At 40.6% G+C, this 23,903-nt stretch overlaps 1 protein-coding gene across 1 annotated transcript; it reads right to left on the reverse strand.

Moving 5' to 3' along the window:
* Positions 1-6,086: 6,086 nt before the first annotated feature.
* serp (chitin deacetylase-like protein serp) lies at positions 6,087-12,295 on the reverse strand. The gene is made up of 5 exons (XM_014357363.2): positions 12,238-12,295; positions 8,082-8,495; positions 7,669-7,990; positions 6,903-7,202; positions 6,087-6,646 (listed from the first exon to the last, which is right to left on the reverse strand). The coding sequence occupies exons 1-5, from the start codon at positions 12,293-12,295 to the stop codon at positions 6,118-6,120; spliced, it is 1,623 nt and encodes a 540-aa protein (XP_014212849.2). The 3' UTR covers positions 6,087-6,117.
* Between the last annotated feature and the right edge of the window lie 11,608 nt (positions 12,296-23,903).

Genomic DNA, 23,903 nt, shown 5'->3' on the forward strand with positions numbered 1-23,903 from the left:
ATTAAAATCATCCATAAAAAAAAAAAAAAATCACTTTCACCTTCGAAGTTACATCTTACGTATAATGCGGAGTAAAATGGCAAAACACCACCAAAAGAATTCGAAAGCGATGTCGAGCACCGCTACCCAATGGAATGTTAAGCTCGTCTCTCACGTTGGCGAATATTAAAAAAAAAAACAAAAAAAAAAAAAAAAAAAAAAAGAGTCGATCGAAATCAGCCATAAAAAAAAGGAATCACGCACACATGCGCATACGCTCATCGACGCGAGAACAGCACAAACGAATGCCTGTGTCCCCGATAGAACACATCATTTATCTCCTTATTTTTCTCCCACTCGCTCTCTCTTTCACCCGAGACGCATTGAAAGCCGTCTCGGGCCGTATATATTCACGCACGAGAATTCCTCTGTGGAGCTGGAAAAAGAGCCTGCGCTGCAGCTACCGAAAATAAATGGCAACTCCAGGAGCGTTTGTCGGACACGGATGTGCGTATACTTACTTACTTGGATTTACGAGAGGGAGTTTTAAGCGGCTTTATATTCCCTTTTTTTTCGACGGCAACGTACCGTTTTCTTTTTTTTTTTTCCGAGCTGTTACCAAAAATTGATGGTTGTTGTTTTTGAGAGCAAAAAAATGTCCCCTTCTTTAGCTAATCACAGAGCTCCTTCATGGATCCTTCTTTTTCATTAACTTACTTGATTCGTCATCGAAAGGTGGTCTTTTCTACACATTATCAAACTTTTAGTTCCGAACATACATGTTCAAGCAGTCCAAGGTATAGTTTGTTCAACTCATTGAACTATGCGTTAACCGGCGAGTTGGAATCTATTTTTACTTCTTTTATTTTTAGAAAGAGAAATTGTTTTGAATAATACGGAATCAAATTTTGGCAGAACGCAAATTCTCATTGAATAAATAGATCTACGCGTGCATACAGCACAGGTAGGTACTCGAGGTTAACGGCGCGTGTAACGAGGGATTCTTTACAAGGTGAAAATTCAGCGTTGGCGAGAGACGATTTAGCGTTAGTTTAGCTACGAAAAAAAATTTTTAAAAAATGTACTGTTGGTAGCTTTTAAAGTTGAAAAGAAAAAAAAAATTGAAGAGAAACTTGCCCTCGAGATCACAAATTTAGATCTTTTGAAAATTCTAGCGTTGTTTTGTCTATACCTTGATATCTGCTGGGACTATTTTTAGATTGGCTTAAAACGAAAGACATACCATTGAGACTGGCCTATTTCGTTGACATTTGAAAAAAAATAAATAAAAGAAACACCGAGTACTCGTAACACTTTCAAAAACTTCCGCCTCAACTATTATGCATCCACGTAACGTATTATAAACACGCCCCACACACTCTCCTCTATACACAATCCAAACAAAAAAAGTCGCCTTTCGCAAAAAAACAAGCGACACAATATCTATCGCGAGTTGCAACTGAATTACACGTTGCCGAAGGCGCGGGTATACATGATATCCCCCCGGGAGTCGTAACTCACTCGAGCTCTCTTTGGTTTCTCATTACGCGACTCCATAAACACTTTTCTCGAGCCATGTGATTTTTAAAACGAACCTTTTTCCTCTTTTTTTTTTTCGTTGATGTGGGGTTTTCACCAAGTTACATCGCGCCTCCGACTGTGTCATTATGCTCGTCGCTGTAGAGGTTTTCGGTACAGGAAGCGAAATCAAGACTCTTCCTTCGCTGTTTGACCAAAGAAAAAAGAAGCGCTGCTTGTGATTCTTCAACTGCCAGTGTCGTAACAGGTTCATACGTGATTCCTTTTAAATTTTATGCTATACAAGTTACATCGACAACGAGTGAAACAACCAAAAGTAAATGAGCACAACAAACGCTGTGGAAAAATGTATTTCCAGTCGACTTTCTTTCGCGCCTCACACCTCAAAATCCTCTTCCTCGGTAACGGTATACCCGCGCTACTGACACGCCAAACCGACCAATAGAGCCAAAGGAAAAAACAAAAAAAACAATGCAGCCTAGTTATTACCGTACTAGCTTTCACTCGGTGACAACTCGTCGGAATCAAAACTCACCTCGTCGTCGAGGATCCGTAACTTTGTAATCAACATCCTCTCTGTGCTTTTCCATACCCCCCCAACCCTTTTATCCATGCATATATTCTTCCACAGTGGATAAAATAGAAAGCTCTAGCCTTAAAAGCTTTTCTCTCTTCCCTCCTTTCTTCTTCTTCCTCCTGACGCCCATTATGAAACTCGTCATTGTTTCCGTGAAAAACAAAGGGTAAATTTGTACACGCGTACACGTATATATGCACATAGTGTGGGCGCAGTCCTCCTTCAGGGGGCGACCCACGCCTCAGGAAATTCCTGGCTCCAAATATATACCTATGAGTCGTCGGGTCTCTGCGTTTCACGTACATCCATACCAATGCGAAAAATCGTGCAGGTGTACCTTATCAATGTGCCTTTTATTTTTACTTACGGAATTCAAAGGCTAATGGGTCACTGAACTGTTTGTTCACTGGATTCCTTTGAATGAAATGTTAATGACAACGCTGTGAGATTTATGTGTCGCGAGTCGTTGGAGTGGGGAATAAATTTCAACAAACATGGGAAATTGTTGCTGAATGAATAATAACAGAACCAACGACAAAAAAACCGCCTACCCTCGACAAGAAGGCAGAAGTTGGCTTTTATTAGCAAAAGTGACGATCCCGCATGACTCACTTGTTGTTGTTGTCTATGTATTTTATGATGTGCCACATTAAACATCAATGGGTGTGTTTTAACACTTGGGCAATGGACAAACGTGGTTCAGCTGAGACGATGAGTTCGCGGTTTTCATCAATATTATCTTTTATGACCTGCATCTCACTTATGGTATCCATTGCGTTGCACTACCATTTTTACGACTCATTGATTTATTGTATTTAGTATTTTGAGGTTGCTATTTTTAATATATACGCAATTCATCGAAAAATTGCATAATCAACTTGGTAATGTTCAATAATAATCGTTTCCAAGATTATTCGTTACTTTTCAAGTTTATTCGTATGGGCTTACGGTAACGGAAGACATAAAAAATAAAAAAAATAAAAAATAAAACACGTTTCCCAAGTAATCTTCGTCCTCGAGGAAAAAAAAAACTTAATAAACTACTCTCGCGACAAGAAGCAGCTGGCATCCGATAAGAGAGCGTCTTTCGATAAAAGGGGCTCTCCCCGCGGATCGGCAAAAATGTCATCATCAGCCTCCCAAGGCGAAATTAAAATGAAAATACCTGTCTGCGAATGCACGGCTACTTTCGATCGGCAAACTTCTCCCTCGAAACGAAGAAGGTGATCGTATATTGCTCGTGGACGGAAAAAAAGTCGAGAAGAAATGAAGTATAGGGAAAAGATATTCCGCTAATGGCATGGAAATGGCACTAGCGCTGCAAAGAAAGTACCTTGTGGGAGACATCGGAATGCAATCGTCGTTGTCATTGGATGTATTTGAGAGACTGAGAAGTTACTACTATTTCTAATGGGGTTTTTTGTGCTCTCATACCTGCTTCTTTTCTTTTATTTATTTTTTTTATTCTCTATGTTGGAGTTTCACGTTGAAACTCTGGATTACTCTTTAACTTTAGAACAGTTAGTTGGTTCGAATTTTACGTGAAGAGATATTGTGAGAAAATAATTAAACCATTCGGTGTTAATTTATTTTCGGCCTTAGTTTAGAAACGTTTGCATTTAAAAAATGTGGTTTTTTAGAAAAAGTTGATTGCAAAATTTTTTTTTTTTTTAATTGCCGAGTTTTTTACATAATTTATACTTGAAAAAAAAAAAAAAAATCACAACTTGCGTGTGGTGGATTTATAGAAGTGAAGTAGGTATTACACATGCCAAGTTTTTTTTTTTCGATAGTCTGTGATTGTAGTTACAATAATAAAAAATCCACTATTATACAGTCACATTTATTTCTATTTTCTTCTTGAATGTAAATTATTCTTTTCCTGTATAATTTTTATTTCTTGACATCACATTCAAAATGAGAAAAAATGGTATTATTTTTTAATATTGTTATTATTATTGTTATTTTATAATAATAATAATTATTATTATCATTATTATTATTGTGAATGATTTCAAGTAAACAGTAAAAACTAAAGAACTTGTAATAAATTTAAATGCGAGTTTATTAATTTTAGGTATTAAAAATACACTGTAAATAATAAATATATGTTTGGCTAATTTTTGATTGTAGCGTTTGAAAATTCATGATCTTTTTGCATTAAACAAAATTTTGTTATCACGTAAGTAAACTTTAATTATTACTTTTTCAGTCCATGAATACTTTTGGTGATTATATTTACTTTTTCAAATTATTCGTAACTCGAAAAATCTAAATCTCAGCAAAGATGTCGGATTAAAAAGAAAAAAAAGACAAACAAAGTTAACTCTTGTCGCTAAAAATTTTCGGAGGCAATATCACGAAACTTCTGCCTATATACTCTGCTTTTGTGGCTTATCTCGTTGCCGCCGTAGGTCGCATTCTCGGAGCTCCTTTCTTTTTTCCATCGCTCTCTCTATATGTATACTTACGCTCGCCTGATGCCTACTGCGCGCCGGCCGGGCGATTTTTACAACTCTTGTCTCCCTCGTCGCTGCGCAGCGGCAGTAATGCGTCACCTTTCCCTCTCGTGTTAACTTTCGCTGAGCAGAATCGCAAAGTTTTGCAATTTGTAATTTAGGATTTTTTTTTTTTTCGCTTTTTTATATCGAAGAGACGGCTCCAGCGATGTTTTCGAAATCCTTGAGCTTCGAGGAATCGGATCCTTTTTTACTCTTTTCTGTACCATGGATTGGGTGAATAATAAAATGTTGAGATACGTTATAAGATACCTTACGATCGTCTTGATGCGTTTTGAAGGATTTTCTTTGCATTGCGTATTACGGATGTTTGAAAAATTGCTCGATGAATGATTATGTTTCATTTTTATTTTACACTGAGATTTTAATGATTTTTAAATAAAATCAAAACTTGATTGTATTTACCCAAAATGATTTTTAAATAATATTACAATATCGATTTTTGAATAAAATTATTCAGATTTTTGGTTGTTCGTACTAAATTTTGTAACACATTATTATTATTAACATTAAAAAAAATTTTCAACGAGGAAAAGGAAATAAATAATGATAACAGTGATGGCGTTAAATTTAAAAAAGTCTTTTATTATAGATTTTGTTCTAGAACAGTATAAACTGCTCGCGCATTGTAATGTACAGACTGGTGGTATTTATACAAAATTTTATGGTTTTAAGGAAAAGAAAAAAATTTCACGAGAGCAGTAGAAAAAAGTTCAGTCATAAAGTGGGGTAGGAAGACGATGGTACCATCAAGCATTGGGAAGGAAACGAGGTATTTTATAAAAAAATCGTGAACAAAAAAAAAAGGAATTTGAAGGAGTAAAGGAAATAAACGCGATGGATTGAAAAAAAAAAAGAAATAGTAAATACGCATCAATAATAATAATATTAACAGAGTCTCACTTGCGGACATTTTCTCAACTTGCACACTAGTCCGCCATTTTGTTCAACATCTTCGGCTCTTGCTCGGCTCTCTACTCACATTTAAATAAATTTGATTATCAAAAGGGATCGAAAAATAAAAAATTACACAATCAACGAGACATATAATTCGGATCGTTTGAATCCGCAAAGAAAACCTGGATCTTTACCCTGGTAGAAGCGTTACTACATAAACTGGCTAAAAACTTGCCAACATGTTATAAGCCCATTTACTCATGTACGTTAACGAGTTTTTAGCCAGCTAATGTAGTAATTTTCTAGCAGGGAAAAAAAAATAATAATTAGTCTTCCGTCTCGTTTATCTGGTGAACTTTAATGTCGAAAAAAGATCAGGAGTCACATCGATTTCGCGACATAATGTAATAGTATAATAATACAAAATCATAATCATTTCTAACGTGGGGTTGCGCGCGAGATCGAAGGAGGGAAGTGGTTCAATGTCTCCCCCTGAGTTACGTGTCATCGATGCTTCTACCTCGACTCAAACGAAGGACGAGTATTTTGCAGGTGTTCGAGGCGTCGATGATTATGGTAATTCGTGTTTATTGGGGTTTCTGGGATTTAATAATAACCATCGCCAGTCGGATCATTGATCCAAGGGTAGTTGTTGGGACAGCGCACGCAGGTCTGGAGGTTGATCGTTTCCCCGGGAACCTCCTTGGAGGTCAGCTTACAGGAATGGGGCACCCAACAGGCTGGTGGTCCTTCGACGGCACACTTCTCCCTCCAGGGCTCAAAGTTCTTGGACTCGGTAATGGTGCGTGGATTCTGGATCCATTGGATCACCTGTGTCATCGTCACGAAGTACACGTCACTGTGGTCCTTGAGAGTCTCATCGATCCAATAGAGGAACGCGTCCAAGAACTCGGGATTGTTCTTCAGCCAAGCTGCGTGGAAGTAGAGACCGAGAGGAGCTCGATTTTGCTCGTAGTGTCTCTTGAAGTTGTAGTTTAGGAAGCTGTAGAATTGGTCGCCGGTCAGGATGTTCGAGCACGAGTCAACCATAGCACAGCCGGGCAGGTACTCGTCGTTTTCCGGGTCCTCGCGACGGTCCAGTTCGTTCATCACCATCTCCCAAACAGCGTGTGACCTGCGAGGATAAGTTCATGTTCGACCTTGCTTTCAAGATAATTCCCGATTCATGTGATGTTTGCAACTCCCGAAAGTCATCATTATAACATATCATTTCATACGTGCATGGTAAAAAAAAATGGTTACTACATTTTTATTCATCATAAAATTGTATGTTGTAACGCTTCATAATCATCAGTCAACGTAAGCTTCATATTGACGAAGGGCAGAGCCGTGTAAGACGCGGCTGTAGTGTTTGATCAATTCCAACTCACCTGGTCGGGCATTTCTGGAGGTTGCCGTGGCAGCGGTGGGGCATCCTGAAGTACATGGTGTAGGGCCACAGAGGCAGGTCGTTCAGAGGAGCGGTGATGGTCGAGTCGTAGAGGAAGGCCTGCTCTTCCATCATCGTGAACTGATTGTTGCCACCCACCCGGAGATACGGGGCGCGCACACCCACGACACTGTTGTCGGTCAGATTGGCGTACTTTTCGGTGATGATCCTCATGCCGGCCATCTCTTTGGCCCAGTCATCCACAGTGGCCTCGGACCAGAATCTTTCGTCGTCGTTGTGCCTGTTTGTCAGAAAACCCAAAGCACACGTTTCTTTTTTTTTCCTGGGTCTACTTTTACGTGACGATAAAAACGCGTTGTTGCCCAGCGGGCACTCGAGAGAAAGTTTAGCGAGGAGGATTAAATGGCGGTTCGATGATGTATTCGTATACGATGCTGTGTTTACCACGCGACTTTCATTCTAGGAGCCTCACCTTGCATACATTACGTTGGCTCGGAGGGTGCGGGCGGAGAGGATTAGGTGTGGCATCGATTTATTCGCAAATGATTGATGGGAGGAGAGTCACAGGTTGGGCAACTGTCGTTGTTCACACTTTTCTTGAGTCTCATTTGCATGAGTACAAACCTTACACTCTATAGTTGTCTAACGCAACCATTCAACAATAATTAGCAGATACCCCCATAGAACTTGTTTAGAATGAAGAAATGAAATAGAATAGAAAAAAAAACAAAGACAAAATTACTCACGAAATCGAGTGCACGGCAATCTCATGGCCCTTCCTGTGCATCTCCTGGACGGCCGAGTAGTTGGTGTACTTGTGCGAGACAAAGAAGGTTGCCTTGATGTCACAGCCGTTGGGGTTCTTGCGCTTGCCGTTGAAGATCTCCTTGTAAAGGCCAATGTTATTGTTGTTGATGGCGTCATCGAAGGTAATGGTGATCATCTGGGGTACGTCTTTGGTGGGCAGGTCGCCGGGAATGGTCGTGCCGTCCTCCGAGCAGAAGCAATCAGGAAGAACGCAGGTGGCTGGATCGCAGGCAGGGGCGCGGTTCGGGTCGTTGTCCATGTCTGTGGATATGAACGGACCGTGGTATCGTCAGGTGGTACAGGAGTCGCGGGATGAGGGGTCTTTGGATTCATGTATGAGGAAGGTACTAACCGCAAACGTTCTCGTCCGATCCATCGTTACAATCCTTCTCCCCATTACAGAAGAGTCCTCTCTCGATGCAGGTACCATCGCCGCAGGCTAACGAGCCGTCGGGGCACAGGGGCTCCTCGGTGAATAGCTGGGGCTTGATCTTGCGCTCCTTGCTCTTGAGTTTGCAATTCTTGACCGCATCTCTCCAGTCGCAGGTCTGCTTTTCGATGTCGAAGTAGAGACCGGCCGGGCAACGGATGGCCTGTAGACCCGAACTTGTACATTGGATCACGTCGCGGCAGCCGTCACCATCGCCGCCTACGAGCCTGAACCACTCCCCGGCGTCCTTATTGTTGCAGATTTCGTTCTCGTACGACTTGTCATCCTTCTTGTCCTCCTGTCGCTTCACTCGATTACTACTACTCGATTTCGCCTCTGTGAACAAGTTTTTGGGATTTTCCCTCATTTTTATAGTGTCTTTTGTAAAGATATGTTCACAGAAAATTATTCTTTGGGAATAACGTTTTAAAAGTATTTCAATTACGAAAAGTGACACTTATTCTAAGGAAATTTATTTTTTTACGCGTATTGTTGTTGTTTTAAATTAAATTCAGTTTCACAACGAATTCCATCACTGAAGCTTATAACAAAAACGTCATCCATCTATTTGCGGTTATAAGTTTACGATAAAGTTGTAATCATTTTTCAAAAACAATATTTTATTAGTTGTTATTGATTTTTTCATCGCTTTTACAAACAGAATATTAGGCTCGGGTACATTCATGTTTCTCATGATGCATTTTGATGATTAAAACAATAAGTAAATAAATTTTAAGCCTCCGATCCACACGACAAGAGTCAATGAACAAGGAACTAACAGCTTTGACCATTGGTCGCAGCGAGCGAGTCTCGCGTAAGACAAGGAAATGCACAGTGTATAGATAACTCGTTCTACCTGTATACACCGGCAAAACCAACGAGATGGTGAGTAAAACCCGTTGTTCGAAGGAAAAAGAAAGTTAAACACCGAAGAGGAGCCACACAACAATTTCCGTCCTTACATCTACATATTACACACCGAGCACGTCGCTTTCGCAAACATATTTAACCGAAGGAGGAGGAGGAGGAGAAGCCCTTCTTCGATTTCAATTTAATTCGAAGCCACTTCACGCTCTTTCTCCCGCGTCTTTGTTTTAATACAAAAGTGTAGTGTCTATAGCGTGTGTAGTCGATCGACGGGGAAAGTTGTTTCTCGTGCGTAGACACATTGCAACGAGATACGCGTGGACCATAAGCCGAGTGACGTCACCATTGCCATCTGGGACACATACGTGTACGCACACGCACACACGAGCATACAACACCAGCGTTTATCGCCGCAGATTCGATAAATGTACACACGTATACAGCTTCCAGTGGTCTCGCGCTGCGGCTTTCACGCTCTAGACTCTCTTATGCAACTTGTCTCTCTTTTACTCCCGGCCGACCGGTCGATCGACAGACTCTCTGACATGCACACACACATACTACCATGGCTCTCTTGATACCTTTGTGGTTCCATATAGGTAAAAAAATTTAATTTTTATACGCGTATGGGTGAGTGGATCGATGTGAGAGATAACCATTGTTTTTTCAGCTCATCAGGTCATGCGTTATGACACTGCCGTTTTGTAAATCATTTCGAGGGGTTGGTGTATAACAGATTAGACTTTTGTTTCAAGTGTCGCTTGATTTATCGAGGTAATAAAGTCTTACACGGACGTGGTTTGACTTAAGGGCGATTCGTTTCATTATTTTTATCGTAATTTTGTGCCGGTGTTTGATGAATTATTATAAAATTAATGTTGGTCGCAGCGATCGGTGATAATGGATGATTTATATGGATGGTGTTGAATTCTCGACGAACACGTTTATTGCGTAATTTGATTTATTGACACGTTATTTTTTTTTACTTGCAAGTATCAAAAGTTTCGAGCTATCCGATAATTGAGGTGCGTGAAATTACGAAAGACTTTTTAAATTGAAAGTTAAGAGATACAAGCATATACGATTATTTAAAGTTATTGTTTACGTTAATTTTTTGGTGCAACAGGTTTACTTGTCAGATGTACATATCTGAAGGAACGTGTATAGCCGTTAGATTCTTGAATTATTAATAAGTTGATGTGGATATGATGCTGTCCAGGAAAGCGATGATTTCTTAATCAAAGTGAAAACACTTTCTTCTTCTTTTTTCTCGTTAAGAAGAACTTTTCATTTTAAGAAATTTAGAAAGAACTTGAGCGGAGTGTGTCTATTCGAGATTTAAGTTTTGTAAATACCAAACATTTTATTCTGAGAAATTTTCATAGAAACCGTTTGTTTTTAGATTCATGAAAGTGGTACACCCTTTTTTTATTTTATTACATAGTTCACTACAAACAAAAATAAACATTTCAATTGAAAATGTAGTGATTAGTTTATTTATTAAACGGTGATTTATTGATCCTACGTGGGTAACAAAGAATTTTATAATTGGTTCATGAGAAACCATGAAAAAGCAAGTACAACTAAATTTATTTCACGTACAATGTGATTAGCCAGTGAATTTTTTACGAATAAAGTGCTAATTGTCTTGCGTGTCTCAATCACAAGCATAAGTACACGTACACACTCGACGTGATTTCTTTAATTTTAATCGATTTCTAGGATCGCTTCTTCGTTCGCTGTATACATCGACGTCTTTTTTATTGCGTTATTTCACATGCATACGCATACACACTAGACGCGATTCTCTATCTAATCGCAGAATTGAAAACGGTGAAGTAACTACTGTCTGTGGTTTCCGACTACAACGATCCCAACGGAGAAATACCTCGCACTTGTTCAGCTTGCACTTAAAATCGTTGTACAAGTATTTTATCTCGATACAAAATGCTTCTGCTACTTTACTTTCATAAATTATTGTTTTTTCTATTTTTTTTATTATTATTATTATTTTTTTTTTTCATAAACTCTAATAACTACTACGATAGAACTTGTAATAAACAATTGCAATTGGTTGGAAAAAATTTGTTTAAAGATCTTTGAAGTTGTTCACTTCGCAAGCAATACTTTAACAGTTGGCGTAATCCTCCCCGACACTTATCAGAGTAGCGCAGATGAGGTCTCGAACAGATTTCAAGAACCTTATCCAACCGATTGAGTTAACGAACCCGAGACGATGCATCATCGTTTCCCATGATAGTAGGATTATAAAAAATTGCTTTTGCGATGCCATGTAAACGAAAGCTGTGCACTAAATGCGGGAAGAACAATTCAATATTTCACGATTTCGCGAATACTTGAAAAAAAAAAAAAAAAAAAAAAAACATCTCAATCCACAAGAGACATCGCGTTTCATCATTCGTGGGCTTACATAAGCCCATCGAACCGCAATCCACCCTTTTATCGGTTCCCCACCATAACGTAATCATTTACAATGGACCCGGACTCCTTATCTCTACCTCCTCCAATTCAGCCGAATCAAGCCACGGAAATCTTACCAAGAAAACCCATTGCGATTGCGTGCAGCCGGCGCGGATAAATAATCGCACATTATATATATATATACCTATGCGCGGTGTGTATCGCGTTAAAATCTAACGTGCAGACGTGTAATATACTCCGCTTCCACCGAACGACCGCAGAAGCGATGGAAAGTTGGAAACGGCGGCCGAGCCATGGTTTCTCGATTCGTGTGTGCGTGGCTTTATGCTTATTAATTTCGAGATTTCGTAACTTTAACTGTACCCGTACACCTGGCATAGATGTAATGGTCCACTTAAAAATCCACGGGACGGGAGATCCGAAGAAAGAGATTGGACGCGCGACTTTCGGAATCAATTAACTGCATCGAGTATGTTGGTTTTTTTCAATTTCATCATTTAAATTCGGTTGCCCAACACGAGGGAAATTCTGAGTTATAACTAACTTTTTACGGTCTGTGGCTAATAAACCATAGTAGGTAGCATCAACTCGCGCTCGGGGGGTGTCGAAAGAAGCTACGCGTCACCTGTGAAATGGTCGTCATCTCGACTTTCTATGCATCAAGGGAATTGGCAATGATTTCATTTTTCTTTTTATTCTTGGGAGTGTGAAAAATAATAATAAAAAAAAAAAAAAAAAATTATAAAGGATACCAAAGACAGGGACTCACCGGCACAGGCAAGCACGAGTGCGAGCGCGCATAGCAGCACCACCAGCTCGCGCCCCATCTTCGTCTCGGCAGGCTCCCTTGTCTCCCAATTGTCTCCGGTCCCTTTGATTTTCTCTCCTCTTGTGAATGGTGTCCTTCAATTCCACGTATATTCCACCCTCGCTGGAGAGGGTAAGGGAACAAGGGAGAGGAGAGGGCGAAAAGACGCCCGGCGCACTGGTACGACGACTATGGACCGGTACCGTTTTCGGCCCGATCTGTGCTTACAGTATATATGTCCCCTGTTTGCGTGATGCGCCTCCTTATCGTTTCGCTGTCTATTGTCCACGATTGTCCTGTTTGAAGCGCACGACGATGCGTATTTTATGTGTTTGTATGGGTTATTGCACGGGCCGTCGCGGACCTTAATTCGGATGTCGAAGGTACCGCTTTGCAAAGACTGGCCGGGGCCCGCTACTTGCCGGCCACTTATATTTCCACCACCACCACCACCACCATCCGAAGGATACGAAGGCTCCTGCCCGTAGCCGCGTCTCTCCCCCTCTACGTGAGCCTCCTCTCTTTCTCGCGATTACACTATACTCGCGGCTCTTGGGTCCCACTCCGCAAAAGCCTCTCTCCAGTGTAGCTGTTCACCATCAGCGACGGCTCGAAAAGTCAGCGCGTACGTGCATGCATGTCAAGCCTTACGCTCACCCATACAACCTGACTGTGATGTACAGCTGCCGATGATGCCGAAGGCTTTTTTCTACCTGTACGATATATTCTCAGAACAATGCAGTGAAGAGATAGGTAGGTGTCTATGGTATTGTTCATCCTGCACCACTGGGCCGTTGGAGGATTCATTGATTTGTTTGTTTATTTATTTACTGAGCCAATTTTTATTTTCAAAACATCACGTTTTTCATGGGGGATCGTTTGCTGAAAATCTTTACCGATCGGTTAGTTTTTTTTTGTTTTTTTTTTTATTAAATTAGTCGTGACTTTCGAGATTTCATCGGATCCATGACAGGGGATACGGTGAAAAAAATGCCATTTGTTTATTGTAATTTAAATGAAAGCTTACACTGTCCTGATTGCCGTAGAAACGTGTAGTTCTACTACGCCGGTATTTAATCAGTATAAAAAGAGGGGTGGATCGTTGGTGCACTGCAACGAAACTCGAGACCGTTATTATGTCACACGATATTGGCGAATGAAAAACGGCTACCGCGGAACAATGAAAATTTCCGGGCGCGTATGAGTCTATCGACTCTGTCATTCATTTGTTGGATAATATTGTACAGTATAGTGTCTCTTTTATAGGAAAAATGGTATTTGCCACATAAGCTCCAACCCTCCGGGGCAACCTTATGGACCCTCGGGCCGCAAAATAGCCCCAGAAGCGATGGCGCTTATCCGACGAAAACTACCATTATTTTTAAGTTCCACAGTTTTTTATTCTCTTTCTATCTTTTTTCTTTTTTTTCGGTTGAAGTATTTCTACTTTTCTTTACCATTTATTGTAACTTATTGTCCCTTTATCTTTCCCATCTTTCTACTTATTTGTCGCCTGGAATATCATTGTTTACCTATATTTACCACTCTTTCTAATAAATTTAGCCTCAAGACTCTAATTTCGGCCGCAATAGAGGCTGCGATCGTCTAACTTAAAGATAATTAGATTCCAGTGATAATTGCACGGCAACTCGTAAATTTCATACAGCAAAACCGCCCAAAATCATCCGCGCTCACACGTGCCAGCTCGCACACGCCCGGAATTTCATAACTAACCCCTATATGTGTTGTGCAACGTGACTCGCGGAAGTTGTTGCATTTAATGAAGCAATTGCTCATTATTTAATGATGATTAAAAAATTTTGGATCATCAAAGGTAATTAAAAATAATTTTTTTTTCAAAGATCTTTCATTCCACATTGACGGATCATTTTGCGACTCAAGTGTATTTTATAACGTGTACGTCCAGTAAGCTGCTATAACAACGCGTGATAGGCATTTTTGTAAATATAGTTTATACACCTCCGAGTGAGAAAATTATGTCAGGAATAACGTGTGAAAGAGCTCACAAGTTAGAACCAGGTATTAGTAGAAAAAGAAAATAACGAAACAATAATAAAAAGCAATGAAAAAATTATACATAAACGAATCCCAACATCAACGATAAACGATGACACTTGCCGATACGTTTGATGAGATTCGCACGAAGTTGATGCGAAAAAGCACACGGCATACATATAAACGCATAACAATTGTGATGCACGCGCGTGGTGCAGAGTTGCATAATTGATGCCTCGTTACCGAGCGAATCATCATTGTTTAGCGAAATTCACGCTCACAGAGGCGACACCACCTCTTCCACTGTTGCATTGTGACGTAAGGCGTGGCGATTTCACTTTTTTTTCGTGTCATTTCAATTAAAAATTCGCTCACCCACGTATCCAGCGCATTACGAGCTGTTTATGCAATAACACGTGAAGAGAGCAGCACGTGTCATCACCATCATCATTGCTTTTTACAGCGTTACAAGTTGTCCTCGTTATTGCCATACAGCCCCGCAGGGAAGGAAAGATCCACATTTCGTAAATTGGTGTTCTCGAACTCGGTAGTACTGAGAGATGGACCTTGGATAATTTTCGATTAAAAGCTGAATCAATTAAAAGCTCTTAGTTGACAGTACCATCGCAGCTGGTTTATTTATTTTTGGTTGGTGGGTGATTTAATCATTAGACTTGGGCACAATCATTTTATGGATTTCTAAACAATTTTGTTTTCTCACAGTACAATATTTAGAAAAGAATTTTTTTCTTCTGGCGGATGAGTACAAAATACTTTTAGATATTAAAATTCATGGTAACGTATTTGAATACTTTGGCCCTAGTTTTTAAAAAAAATTTTTTTTTCTTTCAAACTGTAACGCATTGTTTTGGCTGGAAAATAATTAAATCAAGCACTGCATGATAGAAAGTAGTAATTAAAAAATAATTTGTTTGGCATGAACAATGCGATAAACTTTCCGACACTTCTGCGATGCATCGTACAAAAAATAGAAACTTCAACTACACGCGTGTTACGTTAACCCACACTCGATTTTACAATGTATACCTACAAATGCACAACTAGCCCCGATGCTCGCGAAGCGCGGAGAAAGTAAAAATAATTCGTTGCTTCGCACAGCTTTGCAAACCACCTGAAACAAAACTATTTTTGTTAAAAACAGTCAAAAACAATTCAATTTTCGATATTTCCCGCCACCATCCTTTTATCGTTCCTCGCACTCATGGTCGTTGCAATGCACAACACACTTGCTCCCCGAGTCGATGCGATCGATCGACCACTTGATTATGCACACAGCACCAAAGCTCAACAGCCGTGCATAATAATCTTTGAGGAACCAGTCAAGCCGGAATCGATGGACGAGCCATCCTTTCGAATAATCCGTAGTGGCGAGCACAGTTTGGGGCTCACCAAATTACACCATATGCACATGATAGGTGTATACTTGGCTTTCCAAAAAATCCTAGCTCTTGTCTGACAAAACACCGAAAGTTACCGTTTGGTGCCAACTTGCAAAATAAACGCCTGGAATTACAATGGAAAAAATAAAGAATTCAAGGAGAGAAATTCGTGCTAATCAAGACATTTTCTTCTTCTTCTCGCATCCTTCTGGCATAGGGACTGCAGAAGCGCTAATACATACATTTGTGCGAGCAAACAAATTTTGAGCGATTGTTTTTTGTTTTCTTTTTCATCTGACGCTCGAGAAAAAGAGTCATCGGAACAGTGCCCTTCGGATAGTCAAGTATATTGTACGAGCAGATTTTAATTCGCACTCGAGCTGCAACTACAGAAGCAGAAAAAAAAAGAAGATAAATATAAAAATAGCTGCAGTTGGTGTGTATTGTATTTACACAAGAGGTGAAAAAATATAAATGAGCAGTAAGGTATACTCGAGTGTGTGCGCGCCGGTGAAAGGAAAGAGCCTTCGGAGAGAGGAGAGCTTTCCCTGCCTAAGGCCAAGCACCTTCCATCAGGAGGAGATCGAAACACGTACAGGTTGTGCGTGTACCAGCTCCATCGTTTGACCGCGAATCGGTACATCCTGCACCATCTGTTGGTTACTCGCTGGATCTCCAATTGCCGATCCCGAAGAACGATTTTAACGATCGAGATCCCCCGCTCGGTCGGGTTATCCTGTTCTCTACTTTTATTTTGCTCTTTTTTTATTTGTCATTTTACTTTTATTCAATTCTCAAATATCGCCTTGGGAGTACTTTGTAAAAATATACCCTAAAGGGTCTGATTCAGACGCCTCGATTGCTCAAGCTCGCATTTTTTTCTTCTTCTTCCTTGATGTTCCTTTTCAGCATTTTAGGTTTCCTTGAAGCAAGTAAATCAATCGAAATGTTAGTTGTAAAAAAAACATTTATAGCATATTATTATACGTATTATTCCTGGCCAAAGCTCGCCTCCTCGATTCGGATCGTTTGAATTTAGCACGCATTTAACGCGTAAAACGATAACATAACACTACAAAAAAAAAAAAAAAAAAAAAAAAAGAGCCGACCGACCGATTTTTCACCAGCTAGTTCCAAGTGGCAGTGCACGCGAAACGAACGAGCAAAGAAGGACGTGGGCGAAGGCTGAGGTTCAGGGCGCTCTGTCTGCCTTTGTTCCTTTTCCCGCGGTTGTTACGCCCAATTTGAAAATCCACGAATGTTTAAAATTACACCTTGGAATATCCTCGTTGTCGTCGGGGCTCATTCATTTTCCTTTCACCCTTTTTCTTTTCATACTCACGGCGAGGTTGATTGCCTTTTTTTCGATCGCCCGAGCTTTGATTTTAGCTCCAAACGTGACTTGCCCAGTAGTCACAGCCCAATATGGTAAGACGAGGGTATTCATATTTCAGCTATAATTTTTTTTTTTTTTTTTTTTTTTTCTAATTGCCTTTCCCTTGTACGCTTGAAATGACACAGACGACAGGTCAGGATCGCTGTGCACCCACCCTTTACTACTGCGTGACACAAAAAATTTACCTGCATATACGCAAAAAAACGTCACAAGTGGTAAGCCGATAAAAGCTTGGGGACGAATCCCCGGTGGGACGAGAAAAACAGGGACGAACGCATGCGCGCTACGCTTACGTGTGCAATACGTGTGCTATTATCTGTTGCGTCTGGGTACGTACAGGTACCTGTATATACGTCCACTGCCGGTTGCGCACTTACCCCCCCTGTGTCTACTGTACGAGGAGGCCAGCCGGGTTTCCGTGCTCCGGAGTCGCTCGATATAGCGGCGTGTACACATTGACAAAATTGGCCCCTCTCGCTTATTTTGCTAGTGAAAACTCGCCAGTTGGGGGGGTGGCGATGAATTTTTTAAAAGCTTGCCAGCTCGGTGGTGTATATTTGATGGATGTAAAGGAGCTCCGTGCAAAGACTGCGGATGATGGGTTCTTTTTTTTTTTTTTTTTTTTTTTCTTACATTTTATTTTTACCGAGGAGTCGGAAATCATGCGGATGAGGGTGTTTTTTTTTTAGAGAAGTAGCGTTGCGAGGGTTGAGACGGCCGGGCTTTTCTCGGAATTAAAGCTGTCGATCCTGGTTGCGTGGAATGTTTATTTATTTTTATTATTTTCTTTTTTTCATCAATATCAGATTTCATGACGTTGTTTTTATCGAAAAAAGTATAGATATGAATTGTGGAAGGTGAAAGAGACACATTTAGTGATGAAATATTGATCACGATCACTGTACGTGTACGCGTCAAGGATTAAATTGCCAAGTACGAGTGTATGGGTTGATAATGCATATATTTTTTTTTATAAATTAAATATACGTGAGGTTTTAGGAAAATATAAAGCATAAATTGCCAGAGAAAACATTTTAAATCAACCCAAACAGTTCAAAGAGCTGGAAGCCTTTCATAATCATAGTTGCCATCCTGTATGATGATAAAGATAATTCTCGATTATTTCGCAAAGAGTGGTAAGAGTAACATATTTTAATCATCAAAATTGTTTTTAGCTTGTTATTAGAAATTTATCAATAAACAAATGGATAAACAAATTCTCTTGACGTTACGAACAAATCATTCAATAATGTGATGAGCGGTGGGTTAATTTTAACTCTCGCGATCCTGATTGACATATCGGACATTAGTATATTTAATGATGTGCCCACGTTACAGTGTACACACTTGGAAAAACCGTGCTCATCGGCATAAAAACGATTGATCGAAACACTTTGATTAAATATACATCAGCTGGTTGTAATTAATTACTCTGTGAGTGGGAAAAAAAAAATCAACGAGAAACTGAAAATTGTCAACCAATAATCGACCACCCGTATACAAGTTAATCAAACCACTTCGATAAACACGTCTCTCAATTATGTACGTTGATTTGTCGATTGCGGCTGGTCATGAAAATACAATCACCCCTGACAACTGACTCGTTTGGCGAGTAACACAGAACGGGCACGCGCGCGTACATTTGCATTTCACCGACCCTGCATTGGTACATAATCTGACGGGGGGAGGGGGTTTATTATTAATATACCTTCGTATTAATTCGTCGACTATCGATGCGACCAAATCTATTCTAGGCTCCAGCATGAAATTCGGTGGAGCGTATGATGTATTACAACAAAAGTACCACACATTATGTCCTCCAGTATGATAATTCTATACAGTGGTAAGGTTGCGAGATAAAGTTTCAAGATCAAGTTCAGAGAGAGGCGAGAAATATATGGCGGCTTCCTTTTGCGGGGAGTACGGCATTGTTTCCTTATCTCTGTGCCGCAGTATCATTAGTAGCAGAGGCAGCAAAAGTATCTCCATGTGCTGACTGGCGGGGTAGAGCTTATTTTCGCTGTTCGTGCGTTATGAAGTTTGTGTACATACGTTGTTGGAGAAAGGTGATTATGACGGAATTTGCAGAGGTGGCCTTTTTTTTACGAGGTCGATTTATGATACTTGACATTCACGATATGCTCGCCACTGTGGCCTTGAACTTTTGGCGGTATTGTGCGATTTTGTGCTCCGAGCGAGGGTCTTTCACAATGACTTGTGTTCTGAATCGAGGAGGGAATCGTAATTTTTTTTTTTTTTTTTTTTTTTTTCATTGATAACACTCATGACGTGATTGATTCAAGCTGTTTTCACTCATAAATTTGTCACGAAGGTGTATATTTACATTTTATACTAAAACTACCCTTGTCGATCCTTCCGTATAAGTTGGGTGGTAGAGGTTCTTCTATACCAATTGTGGTTTTAAAATACGATTCGAGTCTCAATGGTTATTGGTACAAAAGGAGTATATACATACACGTGCCAATCGTGAGAAAGTTATCGATAAGTTCCGAGTGAGCAATAAATTACTCTGGATTTTAATGCTGTGATCGTTGCTTGCCGATACAAAGCTCAGCGCTGACAGTTGATTTCGCTCAATTACGAGAAAAACTGGAAGAAGAAAGTCAGTCGAAATAAGGAAAAAAAAAAAAAAAAACCGGTCTTCCATTACCCCCTCAATTTTCACCCCTGAAAATAAATCCCGAAAGCAATTTCGCCCAAATGCTGCTCCAGCAATGGCGCTCGTGGCATTAAAACTTAAATTTAATTACCTCGCGCGGAGAGACCTATAATATCGCACACACTTAGCCCGAAAATCGCCTCGAATCTGCATACATCCTAGATTTTAAGTACAGGAGCGTGTTAAAGAATAAAAAGGACCTCTCGGAGGGCGAGAAGTTCGAGGTGAAACCTCCCCGAGTCTCAATGCAGTAGGAAAATATAAAGCTACAAGGCTAACACACACATGTACGTGCTTTTGTCCATCGTGTATTTACACACGCAGCGGTTTCTCGATATTGAAATAATAAATAACTGCCCACGTGCCGGGTGTGATCTTTCATTTTGTCCCGTTGGACTTATTGTGTAATACGCCACCCTTGGAAAATCGAAGCACCTTTGACCACCTAAAAGCCATTACTTGGAAATTAAATTCCTCTTAGTTTGACCAAGATAAAAAAAAAAAAAAAAAAAAGAACTTTTACACCACACGCACGCCTCGACGCTCGCCTGATTTTCCAGCTTTTGAAAGAGCTTGTCTCTTCTTTCTCCACTGCATGTATACGCCCACGGACACGCGGGAAAATGGAAAAGCCCCGAGACAATGGAGTTACTCTCCCGTACAGTCGGTGGGGTTCTTTTGTTGGAGCGCGTGGCGATGCTTTTAAGGTGCCAAGAAAGGAACTGATACGTCTGATGCGCGTAGTCGAGGATACGGAAGGAGCGCTCGTTCGCGCGGACCACGGAAATGAAGATCGACGCGGCTATAATTGAAGAATCACGAGAGGGATACATTGTATTTTTACGTAAGGAAAATTGATGGATTATTTTCATTTCCGTCTCGTCATGGTTGGTGTTGCGCAACCAACATCTTGTTAATCGATTTTTATGCGCTTCGGGTCCTCGGAACAATCCGTCTTGGCGATGGCTCGATTCGTACGACAATGGGAGACGGATGAGCGATGGGTTCATTACTGTACGCTCTCTTTTGTGCTTCATTTTTTCAATTACTTTTGAAATACTCGATACCACGAGTCAAACTACCATCACTATTTGAAAAAAAAAACAAAAAAACAAAACTGCATTTCGTCATAGCGTAAGTGTGTACTTAATACACCCCCAAAAACTTTTGGAAATTTACTTCCCAAGCCATTAGGCTCCGCCATATGCCGTGCAAATCACGAATTTACGTTTTAAAGTTACGTACTCACTATTTTGACCCGCGAAACTCTATGAATCTGTCAAGTCCATCACCTCGAAATTCAGCCGCAGAGTGCATTAGGTGACAAATTACTCGTAAAAGAGAACCACAGGGCAACCAGAACGTAACCACACCCGTCCTCGTGGACTCGTTTAAATACATCCCGACCTTCCCGTTACCATTAGAGACCTACAGTCTGAAAACTCACGCAAAACCGCCAGAGCAACAAAAGGGAGCAAAATGAATTTTTTTACGAGCTAAAATAATCCATCACTGCTCGAACGAGTGGGTGCACGGAAGCATACCTACTTGCGGGAGCAATTAATCCCGGACTCGTACCCCCTTTGAAGTTACACGCTCTCGCTCCCCTTTCAATCCTTTTTTTTTTTTTTTTTTTTTTTTTTTTTTTTTTTTTCTTTGCCACGGCAAGTACACAGCGACAAGTCAAAAGCCCAATATCTCCGGCATCAAACGCGAATTTTCGTTCACCCCCCCCCCCCCGACTCGGTTTCAAAAGCCACGCGCTTAACGAGCTCCGTTCGTCGTCACGTATACGCGTAAGTACCTGGCTCGCAAAGCTCCCGCTCGCAAGTATACCCTCGAGACGTCAAAATTAGACCGACTTTGAAGAAACTACATTCCTTGCGGAGGAATTTTGCCTCCCTTTGATCGGTACAAAGGAAACTACAGCTAAAAAGCTTCACTGATCACGACGATAAGTGCAAAAAGTGATGGCCAATCACAAAGACAAAGACTACAGTGGTTACAAGCGCGCGGCGATCCGTTAGGCCATCCAGCAATACGGTGGCATTATTAGCGTCGCGTAAGCCCAGGATCGATCGACGGCAGGGGGTGCAGGTGTGCCGGCTGGCGTACGTTAGAAGCGTCCTTTCGGAGAGTGTACAGGGGGGGCGGGGGGGAAGCTCAGGGCCACCTGGGAGGCCTGGGCGGCCTTGACCTACGCGTCGGGCAGAGGGGGGTCGAGGGCAGAAGGGGGTTGTGCGCGCCGGCGCCTTATTATTCCTTCGATTTCTTTTCCTTCTCTCGAATTCATTCCTCTCTTTTTATCCGTTTCGCGTTGATCATGCTTTTCCAACCCCTACCACCAAAAACGTGCTCGGTTTATCGGAGGGAGTGTACCTAGGCCTATTATTCGAGGCGCGAGGCTTTTAATGACCAGACGAGTCGTGAAGCGCGATTGCGTATAGAGGATTTTTTTTTTTTTTTTTTTTCTTTAAGGAAACCGGTTGGGGGAGGACAGTTAGGCACCCTTGGCACTCAATAATTCGGAGGGTAGGTGCGATGGTGGGCTCTCGATTGCACGTGAAATATTCAGAGCCGTAGGTGAAGCCGAAAGTTAAATTGCCCGAGCCCGAGATCTCGGGGGTGGCTGTTTGGTTATTTTATTTCGATGTACTTTGCAACCCTTGGATAATTGGATATTGGAATACTGGCCTTTTTTTTTATTCACGTGACTGTAGTTTAGTGGGTTTCGGGGAAGCCTGGGTGAAACTTTTCCCAGACATCTCGAGTCTCTGAAGTGTTTTTTCCTTCAACTTTTGCCATTCATTACAAAATTTTAATTAAAAAAAAATTCAGAAGTCATTTGGACCTAACTACGAAAATTTGACGTATAATTTTTAGTCACCCTTAATGTTTTGTTTTCTTGAGTCACGAAATAGTCTGGTCCATATGCTTAGCAGTGGTATCTATAAATATGAATATTGTTTGTTAAAAATTTAAAAGTAAAACAATTCTTTATCATACATTGAATTATATCATGAAAATATTTTTCACGTTTACTTCGTACCATTATATATTCTTTCAAACCTCTTCTCTACACTTGACGAGGTGTATTTATAGCTCGGCGTTGTTTTTCCCCGACGAAGTCCATAATCAAAGACATCTAATAATGTTACGACGGGATCAATAATTCATTTACGGCGTAAATATAAATTCCCCACACGAGGGATGCCTTTGGGAAATCAGCCGTGATTTTTAACAAAGTTCCTGCTCGACATCCTGATTTAACTCGACCGCAACCCTCGTGTGAACTTGGACGCGCGCGTGTGTCGCCACATGCGAATAATGGATCATTTACCAGCTGGCGTCTCCCTCACCAAAGACACCGTACTCCCGAGTGTTTCCATACCCTTACATTTTGTCTCGCCGAGCCGCAACACGCGCTCAATTCTCTACTCGCGTGATGTAGTGGTAGCGTATTAGCAGCTGACACGTGCAAGTGCGCGTTTCGGTTATCTCTTTTTTTTTATCTCTTCGAAGACAGGTACTCGAGCTCGACTGCTCGTTTCGCTTCTGTTTGACAATGTCGTATGTCTCTTTGTTATTGTCTCCTTACTTTTTTCGGTTTTTTTTTTTTTTTTTTTTTTTTTTTGTACTTCCAAAATACGGGGTCCCCCATGAGTTCTCTCCATTCTGCTGAGTTTGCGTCGTTTTCATTTTTAAGATGTACTGCGACAATAAATTAAACTTTTTTGATCTTGGTCTCTCTATAAGATCAAAAAAATTCAACTTATTGTGTCACATACAACTTGGGCAAAAAGTTGAAATATCTCCATTTATTGTATTGCGTATTTAGTTTTCTCAAGGAAATTGTAAGTGTGATCAGTTTTGGGTACAATGACTTCATAGATTTGGAAAAAAAAATCAATGAAATTTTCTCCGACGGTGTAGTGCATTCTTGTTGATGAGCAATTTTTTTTTTCGTCACCCCTCTTGGAATAAAGTACTCAACAATAATTTTTCAGCTAAAAATAATGATGCAATGTACCAGTATTTAGAGGATGAATTCTAATACTTTGATACTCAACTTCCAAAGTACACCAGATTAAAAAACCAACAAAATCGAAAGACGTCAAAATTTTATTTGAACAAC

The sequence above is a fragment of the Copidosoma floridanum genome, unplaced genomic scaffold (genome assembly GCF_036245765.1).
Source record: "Copidosoma floridanum isolate Cflo_tuat_1 unplaced genomic scaffold, Cflo_Japanese_pri ptg000021l, whole genome shotgun sequence".
In the NCBI taxonomy this organism is placed as follows: domain Eukaryota; kingdom Metazoa; phylum Arthropoda; class Insecta; order Hymenoptera; family Encyrtidae; genus Copidosoma; species Copidosoma floridanum.